The 13,921-nt window shown below is 49.6% G+C and overlaps 2 protein-coding genes across 2 annotated transcripts; one reads left to right on the top strand and one right to left on the bottom strand.

Moving 5' to 3' along the window:
* Window positions 1-1,410: 1,410 nt before the first annotated feature.
* Window positions 1,411-3,060, bottom strand: EMWEY_00028920 (facilitative glucose transporter, putative; the record flags this gene model as incomplete). Its single annotated transcript, XM_013481442.1, has 1 exon — window positions 1,411-3,060. One exon carries the CDS (start codon window positions 3,058-3,060, stop codon window positions 1,411-1,413), a length of 1,650 nt encoding a protein of 549 aa, XP_013336896.1.
* A 5,709-nt stretch (window positions 3,061-8,769) lies between these two features.
* Window positions 8,770-13,365, top strand: EMWEY_00028910 (hypothetical protein, conserved; the record flags this gene model as incomplete). The annotated part of the gene is made up of 1 exon (XM_013481441.1): window positions 8,770-13,365. One exon carries the CDS (start codon window positions 8,770-8,772, stop codon window positions 13,363-13,365), a length of 4,596 nt encoding a protein of 1,531 aa, XP_013336895.1.
* Window positions 13,366-13,921: the final 556 nt, after the last annotated feature.

Raw genomic sequence — 13,921 nt, 5'->3', positions numbered from 1 at the left:
TATATATATATATATATATATTAGGGGAGACCCAGGCAGCTGAAGAGGGCCCCATAGCATTAAACCCCTATAAGCAGACAATACAGCAGACATACAGCAAACCATCCATAGGACAGACAGTCAGATACAAACACTGCGCTGCACTGCAGCAATTGCTGCGGCAGTGCATCACGCCTGTGCTGCTGCTGCTGCTGCTACCCCTACGCCGCACGCTTGCCACACAGATGCATGCAGCCCCAACTACACACATACATGCATACACACAAATGTATGCATGCATGCACGCATGCAGTGGACTGCATACATAGGCGGCCTTCCCCAACGAAGAGACGTCGGTCCTTCCCTCCTTCCCCCATACCCATCACTCTGGGGAAGCGAAGAGGAAAGGAATATTTGGTCCTTTTATTTCCTCTATCTCCCTCCCTCTCTCCCTCTCTATAGGAAGAAAGATCGTCCTTAAGAGGCTCCGCACAGCCCCACCACATGCATGCATGCTCCATACAGCTGCATGCTGGGGTCATATGCTGCAAGCGGCTAGCTAGCTAGCTTCTTCAGCCGCTAGCCAAGGAGAGGAACGGGGAGGGGGTCTCTTGTTGCCTTCCTCCTCTCCTTTTCTTATCTTCCGCTGTCTGTGGTAACAAGAGGAAGAAGACGACTACTTATAATAGCTGGAGAAGTCCTACCTACACCCGTGTGTCCCAAGGGGAAGCTAATAATATAACAAGATAAATAAATATATGCATTGCAGCGGTAGCAGCTGACACACAGACGATCGGATCGCCTGCATGCAGCTGCTCCAACTGCGGACCTGAAGTCTGCATGCATGCAATTTGCATGTAGCCTTCTACAGGTGCAGCAGCAGCGGCAGCACGGCGGGAGGGGAAAAAACCCCTAAATAAGGGAGGCTGCCAGCTGCGGGGGAGGAAAGAAGGACCTCCACGGCAATACAAAAAAACCCGGGAAACGCCCTGAGATATATCTGTTGCATGCATCCTTATAAGACGCATGATAGATATATACACCAAAGAGGACCAAAAATATGCTGCCGCACATGTATGCACATGCATGCACTCATAGATACATACAGATACACGCATGCGCGGAAATAACGCATTCATGCACGCATGCATACATACATCCATACATACATGCACTTATACATGCATCCATGCAAGCAGATATGCATGCAGCCTGACGCGGAGCGCTCCGCGGACACAAAAATGCTTTCAGCTCGAGTAAAAGTCATGAGCAATAAAGGTGTTAATCCGCAGCGTCTTCATCTTGGCGCTGCGCAGGAGGGATGTTGATGTTGATGCTGGGGTGTATATAATACAACAGCTCTACAGCTCCATCTGGCTAGCTCTAGCTAGCTAGCTAGCTGTAGAAGAAAATATATTATCATGAATTTAATTATGCAGAGAGTTCCTTTGCATGTCCTGAGGGTGCAGGAGCAAGCTGGGTGGCGGAGAAGTGGCCGGATGCAAGAGAAGGAACCTGTTGCCCTGGGTTGTTAAGTCCTGTAACATCGAAGTATTTACTCATAACCCTTCTTTTTCCCTTAAAGTAAGGAGATTCATCAATAGATAGACCAGCTGTTTCCTTCATAAAGATTAAGGAAACAACAAAGGCTATAAGAGATGTACCACCACATATGCCTAACATAACCCGCATATCCGAGGTCAAGACGAAGTCGGAGGGAAGAACAACAATAATAGTTGCGACGGCATTGATGGCGGAGGCAACAGATGCGCCTGTTTGTTTAATTTCTGGTGGGAAAATCTCATGGAGATACACCCAAAGAACAGGACCATATCCAACAGCAAAGGAAATAACGAATAGATATATGCATGCAACTGTCAGCCATTGTACAGCTGTGCTGTTGCGATCAATTAGATTGGCAATAAGAGCAACAATAGTAGATGCTGCTTGTCCAAAGCAACCACACAGGAGGAGAGTTCTTCTGCCTAATCTATCCATTAAGAAGATCGCAGGCACCGTCATTAATACATTAACAAGCCCTGTAACAACAGTTAAGGCGGTGACGAGGGAGGCGTCGATGTTAAGAGAAGCATACAACTTGTTGCTGTTGGCCACGAGGATGTTAATGCCGGTAAACTGTTGGAAGGCGGAGAGGAAGAAAGCAAGAAGAAGTACATGACGATATGCTGGATAAGTCATTGCTTTCCCTAGGGATAAACTCTCGGCCTCGAGTACTTTCTGTTGACAGATGGCGACCTCAATAGTTTGTACTTCTGCACTAACATCTTCTTTATTCAATAATTCCTTAAGAAGGGCTGTTGCTGTGTTCTTACGTCCCTGATGCATTAAGAAATGAGGACTCTCTGTTGGGTATACAAGCCACAGTAGCAATATAGCCACAATGGACACCGCAGCAGGGAAAGCCAACATGAATCGCCACCAACACTGCTGGAAGGTGCTGACGGTATAACCGAAATCTGTATCCGTTGGAGGAGAGCCGAATGCCAATCCAAGAAGAGTAGCTACAAGAATACCCACAGTAATAAGAAGCTGATGGAGAGTTCCGTAGAATCCTCTATACCTGTCAGGGGAGAACTCGGATATATACATAGGGACGCATACTGTTGCTAACCCCACAGCCATCCCTTGATATAAACGAGCTAGGAATAAAGATGCCACGCCATCGGCTGCTGCAGCAAGGGCGCTAGATACCAAGAAAAGTAAATTTGTCAGCAATAGTGACACCCGACGACCAAAGTTTGTCACAGGACCAGCTAATAAACAACCAAACATTAGTCCTACAAACACAGCCGTTGTAATTAATGATCCATAAAGAACACCATTACTACAATCCAAAACATGATCAGGGTCGTTTTTGCACCAGTCGAAGTCAACGATGATGATGGCCTTTGAGGTATTTAAAGAAGAGAAACTATAACCAAATTGGAAAGAACCCAACACCGCAACCAATACAAACTGGGCTGCTGCAGGTAAACAGCAGCTACGCGGTGTAAAACGGGCAGGGGGAACATCCCCCAATGCCTCCACTTCTTTCTTAGAGGTCGCGTCAATCTTCTCCATTATTGCCGCTTCTCTCGTATTTACGTCTCAAACGTCTCCCGGAGACGCCGCTGCCTCCTGCTGCGGTCTAGACAGCTCCCTAAGACACTCTCCTCCTACCAGCCACTAGTCCTACTACCTCTGCAAACAGCAACAGCTGCAGCAGATGGATGGGCTTCTCTCCTGGCCCACACGACGTGCAAGTTGTGGGTGGAAACACTTGAACTGCTCCCCCGCCGCAGCGGCAAAGCTGACAAAAACAAACCCCTGTTGCTGTAGCAGCAGCAGCTCCCGCCGATACCAAAACGCTGCAGACAAGACTGCAACGACAAAAAGGAATACCCTAGACCCGCAGGACAATGAGGGCCAAAGAGGATGGGTAGGTGGGGCACAAGGAGGGCGCCGCACAGAGGCACTCGGGAGAAGAAGAGAACGACAGACCCTCAGCTGCTGCCACTCCTATGATGTGGCCTTGGGCTTCAGGCTACAAGTGTAATTTGCTGTTCTGCTTGCACCTTTTGCTGAACAATCACGATGAAATTGATTTGACGCACAACACAAAAGCAGCTCCGCCACCATAACGCAGCCTCCCTTCAGCAAGCAGCCTGTGGAGCAGAGAGGATGCTGCTGGCCCGCAGCAGCACAACAGCAGCAGCACCTCGCACGCTTTCTGGCCCCTGTGGAAGCAGTGGTAATAGGCTGCTGCAACCGTTAGAGCCCCTCTACATTTAAACGTTTTAAAGCATTTTACTACGCACAAGAAGGCTTTATTTATGTGGCTGACAGCCGCACCTGCTGCCTTTGGGGCCACCGTCTCAACTCTTGCCCTGCGCACGCAGTGCGGATGCTGAATACCGGCTTGTCCGTCTCGCTCGCCTCCCTCTTCTGCCTCTTCCTGTGGCAAGTACTCCTCATTTATAGCATTTACTTCTGTGATCCATTATAAATAGGATCTCATGCTGCAGGAAAGCAACAAACTACCACAAATACACTAACAGCTCGCCAAAGCTGTGGTGCAGCAGGACAAACACCCGCTGGGCGCACTTAGACACGCTGCTCCCTTGTGGCTGTTCCGAGCGCACATTCTAGCTCTTCAGCACAATCTGGTGAATGTTTTTAACTCATTCAAAAACTTTAGAGCGATTTCAAATGTTTGCTCTTTATGTTACCCTCGAACCTAGCGGCAACGACGGTGCTCCACTGCTGCCCGCGCACCTTCGCAGTCTGTTACGCAATTCATCCATTGCGAAGGAGGCAGCGCAGGTGTAGTTCAAGAGCAGTTATAAACTTGTATGGGGGGATTCTTGTATTCTTGAGACAAACATGTGCTACCCACTAACGGGGTCGGGTTCCTGGCTTCACAGAGGGCCCGTGTTTGGCGTGAGTGAGTTGCAACATACCGATGCTTGCAGTTCTGCATGCAAGGGCTGAAAAGACACCATAATACCTGGCTAATTGCGGGCGAACAAGTTTTTTTACAAATGTCTAGGATTGTATTTAGTCCGTCTAAATGGGGCGTTGCAGCAGGGGCCCGTAGCATCCGAGCGGAAGCCCACCGTTCATATGCCGGATCCTTGATCTTACGGAGTACGGAGAACGGCAATCGAGAGTTTCTTAGATGCAACTGATACGCATCGCCATGTTCCTGGCATCCTCGGCAGAGCGGCGGTGCAGAGCGCTGGTGCTGCCGGAGAAGAGGCGGCATGCTAAGAGTTGCAACGCAACATACAGCATCTGCCGGTTCACGACTGCCTCAAATATAAGCCCAAAGAAGGCTTCTTCGATATATGTACAGACACTCTAGACAGCTCCCAAACACTTTTGTCCACATTTGTATATTAGGGCTGCGTTAGTGCTCACCTGCCGGCTTCATATATACTTGCCAACATCGGATAGACTATGCTAGAGCCGTAGTCTAAAATCCAAGCTACTTGGAACGAGGTGACGCCCGTTTTAGCCTCCAGGTGTCCTGGATACAGGAAGTCAAGGGCTTCCGGTTGATGATCAGAGAACAACCCGGCTACAAAGTGTAGCATAGTCTGTCCATTGTTGGAAAGGCTAAAGTGGGCACGTTAACGTTTACCAAGCGAAAGTAGACAAGCATCTGGAAAGCAAAAGTTCTCCATGATGGTATAAAGTGTCTGTATATATAGAGCAGAGGTTTGTTTGTGCGTGTACATTAGCAGTTATGCACCTTGGGTTGCACTACGGTGAAGATATTACCATGTAGCCGAAATGCAGTGCCTTAGATGCCTCAAACTGAGGGAATTGAAGCTGCTTGCCATGCGTTGCAATCTCCACGTTGGGAACAAATAAATGCTGTACGTATGAACCCGAGAACGACCAATGACGAGTCCTACTGAACGCGGGTTGGAGTTCTTCGCTTGTTTGCCTCTTTGTATGCATCGACAAACGTGCAGAACCAATAGAGGCAAATCGCTTGGGTTGAGTGTTATTGGTGGAAGCCGTTTGCAGGTATTCCGCTTTTGTATCCTTATGCTTCTTCCATTATATTCCTTGCTGATCCAAGCTGTATATGGAAGTTGGAACTGGACAAGCACGCGGTTGGAGAATTCCGTATGACCGCCTTAGCTCTTGGTAGTCTGCAGTAGTCATGTTCTGGTTGATGTTTAGCCGCTCCTTGAATCTGCACAGGAAAGGGTTGAGCATCTTATGGTGAATAAGGGTTGTGGAGTCTCCAGCCATGAGTAATAAATGTTGACATATTCACTGATGTCCGCCTGCACACGCAGGATATGGAGTTGACTTGCTGCTGAATCTGCACACAGCTTCCTCCCTTATACGCTGTACCTCTACAATGAAATCCACTGAGATATCCGTCCAGATCCTCTTGGAAAAGTCCTTTAGAATCCGCAACAACTAGGCGGATTACGTTCGTAAGGGGAAAATCCGGGAAAGGGCGGGCGTGCTCCTCTGCTGTTGGATGCATTCTAGCCCATGAATAGGGCATGGCAGACCCTCTCATTATATTGCTGAACTTCCCATGGACAACGAAACCACAAAGGTATAGTCTGTCAAAGCCTCTGCTCGAAGAGTGTCTGGATCCTATAACGAAGGATTCAGTATTTTGGTTGGTACCAGAAGGCATCTCCATGTATGCTCCATACTTAACCAGTAATCCGTTGTTGAACTTAGCAAGAACCGCAGCCACATGAGTATCCATAAAGTAGCGAAAACGCATCTTAGAAAGGGGACAAAACCAGCATGGGCACGAGGATATGCCAACACACAGTGTCTGGCCAATACAGCGGCTGGAGACTGCTTCAGGGGGCACGTCGGCGTTACACTTACGATATGTCTCTGAACTCGCCCAGAGTTGATTGGTAAAACCGTCGAACTACTCTTCTCTTGCCGGTGTCTTACAAGCTCGTCATCAGGTGCGTTGGAGGAGATCAATAAATTTGCATGACAAAATATGTCCTACTCCAGTAGTGCCAAATTTGTGTACAGCTCATATCGTTCACTTCCGCCTCGGGGATACTCTTGTTATCACTGCGTGAAAAAGCGTGAGCCAGAGGAAGGTATTTGGTGCCTTGTATGATCTGTAACTTGCTGAAATAACATCTTTCTATAATACGAACCAGGATAACCCCAGCTCCATGGAATCGTGGGTTGCTTCGAAGTTAAACAGGAATCCTCCATTTTATCGGGGGAGTGGCATGGGAAAAGTGAAATACTGAACATAATCCTTCCTTAAAATCAATCGGCCTTTCCATTTTCCAGGCACGCATAGTGCACCGGCCCATGCGACTGGAATTGCCTGATGGTGAGACGGCATGCAATGAGTTGTAGCGCGTTGCACTGAAGGTGAAAGATATCCCAGCATGCAAACACAAATATGCTTCCTTCGCTGTATATGCAGACATTGTAGACAACTGTTAAAAACTTCTGCTTCCGTGTCGCTTGCCTACTACGCGGGTTTGTGGGCCCATGCCATACGGACTCGACAGCTTCGCGCACACTATGCTGCATCTGCTCCCCTGCCTCCTCCTGCTGGCAGCACATGACCGCTCTCGCCGGGAGTAGAATGACTGTGCTACACTGTCCCATGCGGGGTGCCGAGATCAACTGGAACAACGCTACCGAAATCTGAGGGCTAGAAAACTGGCTGGAACTTTAGTTCTCTGATGGGGCTTCTGGCAACATCCTCGATATCCGTCAAAACATTCCGATTATATTTACAAAACACATACTTTACACTGAAAGCAATGACAGTATATCCAGTTATAAGCGGATACTATCGTACGCGGTGACGCTGGACGCTCAGGTGCCCGAACTGCTTCTATCTTAGGCTTGGCTAGTGCGACTTCCGCTGCCGACACGAACAATTCCATGCCAGTGCTCCTCAGAAAAGCGTTACACAGGATGCCGCAGGCACTGCAGATGTTGTTGGGCATTCCGGCTACATGTGCGCTTCGCTCATGAATATGAGCATTCATCGCTCATTGACCGGACACAAGAAACCGTGGCAAACCTGGTATGGCAGGTCGCCAGTTGAGTTCACGACGACAAAACCATCTGCAGTTACCCCTTCTTCTGTCCAAGCAACTTAACTTAGTGCTGCTGCATTCCCAACAGGTTGAACGTTTGCTCTGCTCCCTCTATGAGATGATGCCACCTCTCCTTACCAACCCCAGACCCTTGGGCCGCTGTGAAGAGGAAACCGTGGGGCTGAAGGGGAGACCAGCTCTTTTTCGGCAACTTTTATGGTATATTACAGGACTGTTGTGAACCTGCTGTGGTTAACGATGATCCTTTGCTCAGATCTAAGAATGTTGCTTGTTACAACAACAAGGCCTCCTTTGCTGCATGCACTAACATTGTAGACGTTTGTTAAACACTATTTTGGCTCTATATATCCTAAATGAGCTGCAGTCCGATGCAAGTAACAGCTACACACAGACCAGGTTTACTGGGAGCGGCCAATACTCTGTTGGCGGTTTGACAGGCGTGCTCAGCAGCGAAGCTCATGCTTCAGGGACTAATAATTTCGATAGTTATGTTATACATATATATGGAAGCAGAATTTCAGTGGCTTCGTTTGATCCGGTGAAGCATTTGATGGGTTTGTCTTTTCCACGCAAAGCATGGCACCACAGTGAAGACAAGCTCCTGGCCTTTCGCCACGCTTCTTCAAGTTTCTATAGAGCTTGAATTCTCCACTCAGTGCATCACATTTCAAGTGAAAACGTGTCTTTCATGCTGCGTTTCACTTCCTTAGCAGATCGCGGGCGCCATTGCAGTGCACCGCACCCGAGTGCTGTTGAGTGGTGGAACGACCGACGTGAAAACAGCAGTGAAGAGTCTCTTGCCATTGAACATGAAGAATCTGTCTGAAAGTTCACGTTGATAAGTAGATAAGGAATGTGGCCCACAGAATGAGTGGCGGTGGAAGAGGAAAACCATCACCACAATAGTATTTCATACAATCGAGACGGATCGCATCTCAGTCGTGCTGGCCCACATTGCCGGAATAATCTGGGTCCTTCTCAGAACATCGAGTGAGGCTCCTACAGCACATTTTACTATATTATTCACTGAACAGAACAACATATGGTGTATTTAAGGGCCATACGTTATATTCCTGCCATCCCCGGCGCAGTATCTCTCCGTGGTCGGCTCCATAAGCGATCTGGCGTTCTGATGCTAGAAATTGCCCTTTTCCGGTCTTTTTTGGGAGTCTTGTGACGGCTCTCTATCCTGTCGCTGATGGACGGTAAGATATGGACTGTGGGGAGGGCTGGGAGGGATCTCGACCAGTCTTCCGAGCAGGAGCAGCAACACGGGCGATTGCTTGACGGTGTACTTTCGTCGGCATCCTCTGGCGGCAGCCTACCTGTGGTGGAACAAAGGGCAGCCATACCAACTACTGAATGTGAAGATACACCCCTTTCAGCTGCCCCAGAGGGGTTGAAGCCGCCCGTCCAAACCAAACATCCCAAAAGCTGGTTCTGGCCCTTCCTGGCCTTTGCGTTGGGATCGTTGGCCGTAGCGTCAATTTGTAACCATGCACAAAAGAAAACTGAAAAGTTGAGCTTTGCTGGGCGACGGCTGGCAAGCAACGACAATGATGATCGGACAGGCGGTTCAGGTGCTCTTGGAGCGGACGAGCTCGAGCAGCTCTGTCTCAATCTGGGCGACTGGGCCCCGCAGTTTGATGCCAACAATGTGGATCGTTACTCACCCTCTGTCGTGGAAGCGTTTTTCTCTACCTTGGCCGAAAGCAGCGACTTCTCATCAGCAGCTGGAACGCAACAAACGCAGCAGAACTTGGTTATTTTACGTGACAGTGGAGGCAACATTCAGCCCAAAATAATAAAGAATGAGTTCAAGTCTTCGTGCAGCCAACCTCAGAAGGACACGCAGGAGGGGCAGCATCAAACGAAGCAGCTTCCGCAGCCGACAGCTTCACAAACGGAGCGGCAATTCATTGTGATTGACGATAGTGATGGAGATGATCCGGCCGGATCCAGCCATGAACCGCTCAAGTCTTCGAGTCTATCGCTAAATAGCAAAATGGCAGAGCAGCATCAGCCGACATCTACTTCTGGGAAGGCAAAAACTGACGGGAATTTCATTGTCATTGATGATGATGAAGAGGACCCAGTGTCCAGCCAGAAAATTTCAGTGCCCCCGAGGGGTCAGAATAAGCAACCTAGCCTGGCAGGGCAGAATCAAACAATGCAACTTCCTCATCTGACAGCTTCACCTAGGACGGCACAACGAAAGCGGGACTTTATTGTCATTGATGATGGCGATGATGTCGAGGGACCCGGGACCAGCCAAAAAGTTTTCAAGTTTTCGAGTGGTCAAACTCGTACTCCCGCCCTGGCAGGGCAGCACCAAGCAATGCAGCTTCCGAACGCTCATATGACGGGTTCTTGGGGGCCTACCTCAGAACCCCTAGAAGCTGCTTGGAACCAACCTTATTCTCAGCAGCCAACTGGTGGCCTTCCAACAGCTACGTGGGGTCAACCTTCTCGCAATGAGCCCCATCAATCTACTAATTTCCCCTTGACATCAGCTAATTGGAGCCAGCCTTCTCAGCCTGCGCACCAGAATGGTCTCCTCTCAACAGGAGGAGGTTGGAGCCAACCTTATTACCCTGTGCAGCAGAGTGGTTTCCCCCCAACAGAACCTGCGTGGAACCAGCCTTCTCACTCAAATCAGGCACCTGCTGTCCCCTCAACAAGAGGAGGTTGGCTTCAACCTTCTCAGCCTGCGCAGCCGAATGTATTCCCCTCGGGATCAGGTTGGAGCCAACCTCTTCAGCCTCCACAGCAGAATGATTTCCTATCAGAAGCTGCTTGGAGCCAACCTTATTACCCTGTGCAACAGAGTGGTTTCCCCCCAACAGAACCTGCGTGGAACCAGCCTTCTCACTCAAATCAGGCACCTGCTTTCCCCGCAACAGGAGAAAGTTGGCTCCAACCTCCTCAGCCTGCGCAGCCGAATGTATTCCCATCGGGATCAGGTTGGAGCCAACCTCCTCAACCTGCACTGCAGAATAGTGCCCCTTCTGAAGTTGTTTGGAGCGATCCTTCTCAGGGTGCGCAGCAGAATGCATTCCCCTCGGGATCAGGTTGGAGCCAACCTTCTCAGCCTCAGCAGCAGAGTGGTTTCTCCTCTGAAGCTTCTTGGATCCAATCTTCTTCCTCTAACAAGCAGACTGGTCCCCTTTCAGGAGCTGCTTGGATCCAACCTTCTCCCTCTAACCAGCATAATGTTCCCCTTTCAGATTCTTCTTGGATCCAACCTTCTTCCTCTAACCAGGAGAGTTTTCCCCTTTCAGAAGCTTCTTTAATCCAACCTCCTTCCTCTAACCAGGAAAGTGTTCCCCTTTCAGAAGCTTCTTTAATCCAATCTTCTTCCTCTGACCAGCAGAATGTTCCCCTTTTAGAAGCTACTTGGCTCCAACCTTCCTCTAACCAGGAGAGTCTTAGCCTTTTAGAAGCTGCTTGGACCCAATCTTCCTCTAACCAGGAGAGTTTTCCCCTTTCAGAAGCTTCTTTAATGCAACCTTCCTCTAACCAGGCGAGTGGTCCCCTATCAGAAGCTTCCTTAATCCAACGTTTTTCCTCTAACCAAGAAAGCGTTCCCCCTTCAGAAGCTTCTTTAATCCAACCTTCTTCCTCTAACAAGGAGAGTTTTCCCCTTTCAGAAGCTTCTTTAATCCAACCTTCCTCCTCTGACCAGCAGAGTGTTCCCCTTTTAGAAGCTACTTGGCTCCAACCTTCTTCCTCTAACCAGGAGAGTCTTAGCCTTTTAGAAGCTGCTTGGGCCCAATCTTCCTCTAACCAGGCGAGTGGTCCCCTATCAGAAGCGTCTTTAATACAACCTTTTCCCTCTAACCAGGAGAGTGTTCCCCTTTCAGAAGCTTCCTTAATCCAACCTTCTTCCTCTAACCAGGAGAGTTTTCCCATTTCAGAAGCTTCTTTAGTCCAACCTTCCTCCTCTGAACAAGAGGGTGTTCCCCTTTTAGAAGATGCTTGGATCCAACCTTCTTCCTCTAACCAGCAGAGTGTCCCCCTTTCAGAAGCTTCTTTAGTCCAATCTTCTTCACCTAACCAGGCGAGTGGCCCCCTTTCAGAAGCTACGTGGATCCGACCGTCTTACTCTGACCAGCCAAGTGTTTTCACTTCAGAAGTTGACCCTAACCTGGAGAGTATTCCCATTTTAGAAGCTTCCTTAATCCAGCCTTCTCCTTTTGACCAGGATAACGGCATCCAAGGCGTGCAGACACCGGCATCCGGCGACCTACCCCTTCCACAGCGTCTATCACCCACTTTTGTGGAAGAGTTTTTCTTGAGTTTAGACCAATACAATGGCAATCCGAATGTGGGTGTCACTGAGACGAAAGAATTAAAAACGCAACTCTTTGAAGGTGATAATTTTGATCCTGCCGACAATGGTGCTGTTGGTGAAACTGCTGGTAGTGCTGACGGTGAAGATGGTGACGGTGAAGATGATGATGATGATGATGATGATGATGATGATGATGATGATGATGACGATGATGATGATGATGATGGGGACGATGATGATGATGATGATGGTGATGATGATGATGATGACGATAATGATGGCAGTGGTGAGGGCGGCAAGGTTGGCGACAATGATGGCAACAATAATAATGACGAGGGGCCCGGACCCAGCCGGGAAGTGCACAAGTCTTCAACCGCTGGGAGCCAGTCATCTTACTCTCAGCAGCTAGAGGGTTTCCAGGGCATGCAGTCGTTGGCATCGGAGTCGCAGGGGCTGCCGTCTGCAGCCTTTCCTGAAGACCCGTCCACACACCATCAGCAGCAAACGGAGTGGTCATCTGGACAACAGGTGCAGTTTGCTGAGGGGGTGGACCTTTCAGAGGTCGTGAAATTGCTGACACCACTGCAATTGCCAACAGCCCAACTGCAAGAGACTTCAGCACAGCCAGTGATTGGGGGGACGTTGCCCTTCTCACACCTTCAGAGCATACCCCTTCAGACCCCTCAATTGGCGTCGCCGGCAGTTCCGAGCAATACATCCATCTCCGCCCCTGCTGCTATTCCCAGCTCCTCCGGAGCCCAGCAACAAGGCACCAATGGGGAAACTGGCGGAGTCGCTGATAGTTCGAATGGCGCAATACAGGGGCTGCGTAAGGATAAGAAGGAAAAATTACGACGACGCCGCGTTGGAGCAAGGAACGCACCTGGCACCGCAGACGTCACCCATCCTTATATCCGAATTCCCAGGTTGAAACGCACGGTGACAATTAAGGCGGCGTTTTTGAATTCACCCCAACTTCCGCCTAATACTCCGCAACACCTCTCGTTCGAGCTTGCACGCTTTAGAGTTCTCTGCAGAAAGCGTGTCCTCAAGCAGAGTGACGTGGACCGTTTACTACGGGTAGCGGGGAAATTAGCAAAGCACGCTCAAGAACTAATGAATTTCATTCCGAAGCAGACGCCATCGGATGCGGTTGAGACATTGGGCCGTCGGTTCCTCTTGCTCCAAGCTTTGCACTCGATTAAGGTGGCTCTAGGGAATCGCGTGCAGTGGGATACCTGGTGGGAGGACGTCACCTCCCGCATTCCTGCGGACTACTGCCGCCCCGTGCCAGGCAGACATCTGCCGCTGTCACGAGAACTTCATGCTTTTGCCTTGCAGCTCTGCTCTGCGGTGTTGAAGTACAAGACTGGAGATGCCCCTTCGGACGAAGAAGTCTTGGCCATGAAGAAGAAATTATTCTTCGGAAATACATGCACGAAGTACTTCCGCAGGCAGGAATGGAACGCTTGGCGGGATGACGGGCAAAGCTCCTCGTGACGCCACGGCAGCAATGCACATACCGTGCGCTTCCACACCTCACCGTTGTCCACAAGGAACATGTTCCCTGTGGGCAGTAGGGCATGCAAATTGCTCTTCCAATGAAGCTTATTTTTTGTGGGGATTAGTTTGTTCATTGTGACAATTTGACCGTCTGCGGTGTCCAGGCATTGCTTTGTTTCTTTGCCTCGTGCAACTGTTTCGCTTTTTTACCCTAGTGGGCCGGCGAAGAGATCAATAAATGTATTATTTAAAGCAGACAACGAGGGGCGAACGGCTTCTGGAGAAGCGCTCAGACCCCCAATGCTAGGGGCTTCCGCCCGAAGCCCACCTTTCAACTAGTCAATCTTTGTGCACGTAGTTTGTGTTTCGTTGCCAAAGATGTACAGGTATAGGCCACCTACAGGAAGCTGCAGCTCTCAAAGGGGCTCATCGGGACCTTAGGGACGCAGTCAAGCAATCCCTTGCGTAACGTTGCGGTGCAGCATACGTGGGGCACCACAGTAGCAGCAGAACAAATGCCAACCTTCCGTGTGGAACAAGGGCCAGCACATTG

Source organism: Eimeria maxima, genomic scaffold, assembly GCF_000499605.1.
Source record: "Eimeria maxima Weybridge genomic scaffold, Emw_scaff335, whole genome shotgun sequence".
NCBI lineage: Eukaryota > Apicomplexa > Conoidasida > Eucoccidiorida > Eimeriidae > Eimeria > Eimeria maxima.
Note: the sequence above shows the minus strand (reverse complement) of the source record. Positions and strands in the feature narration are given on the sequence as shown.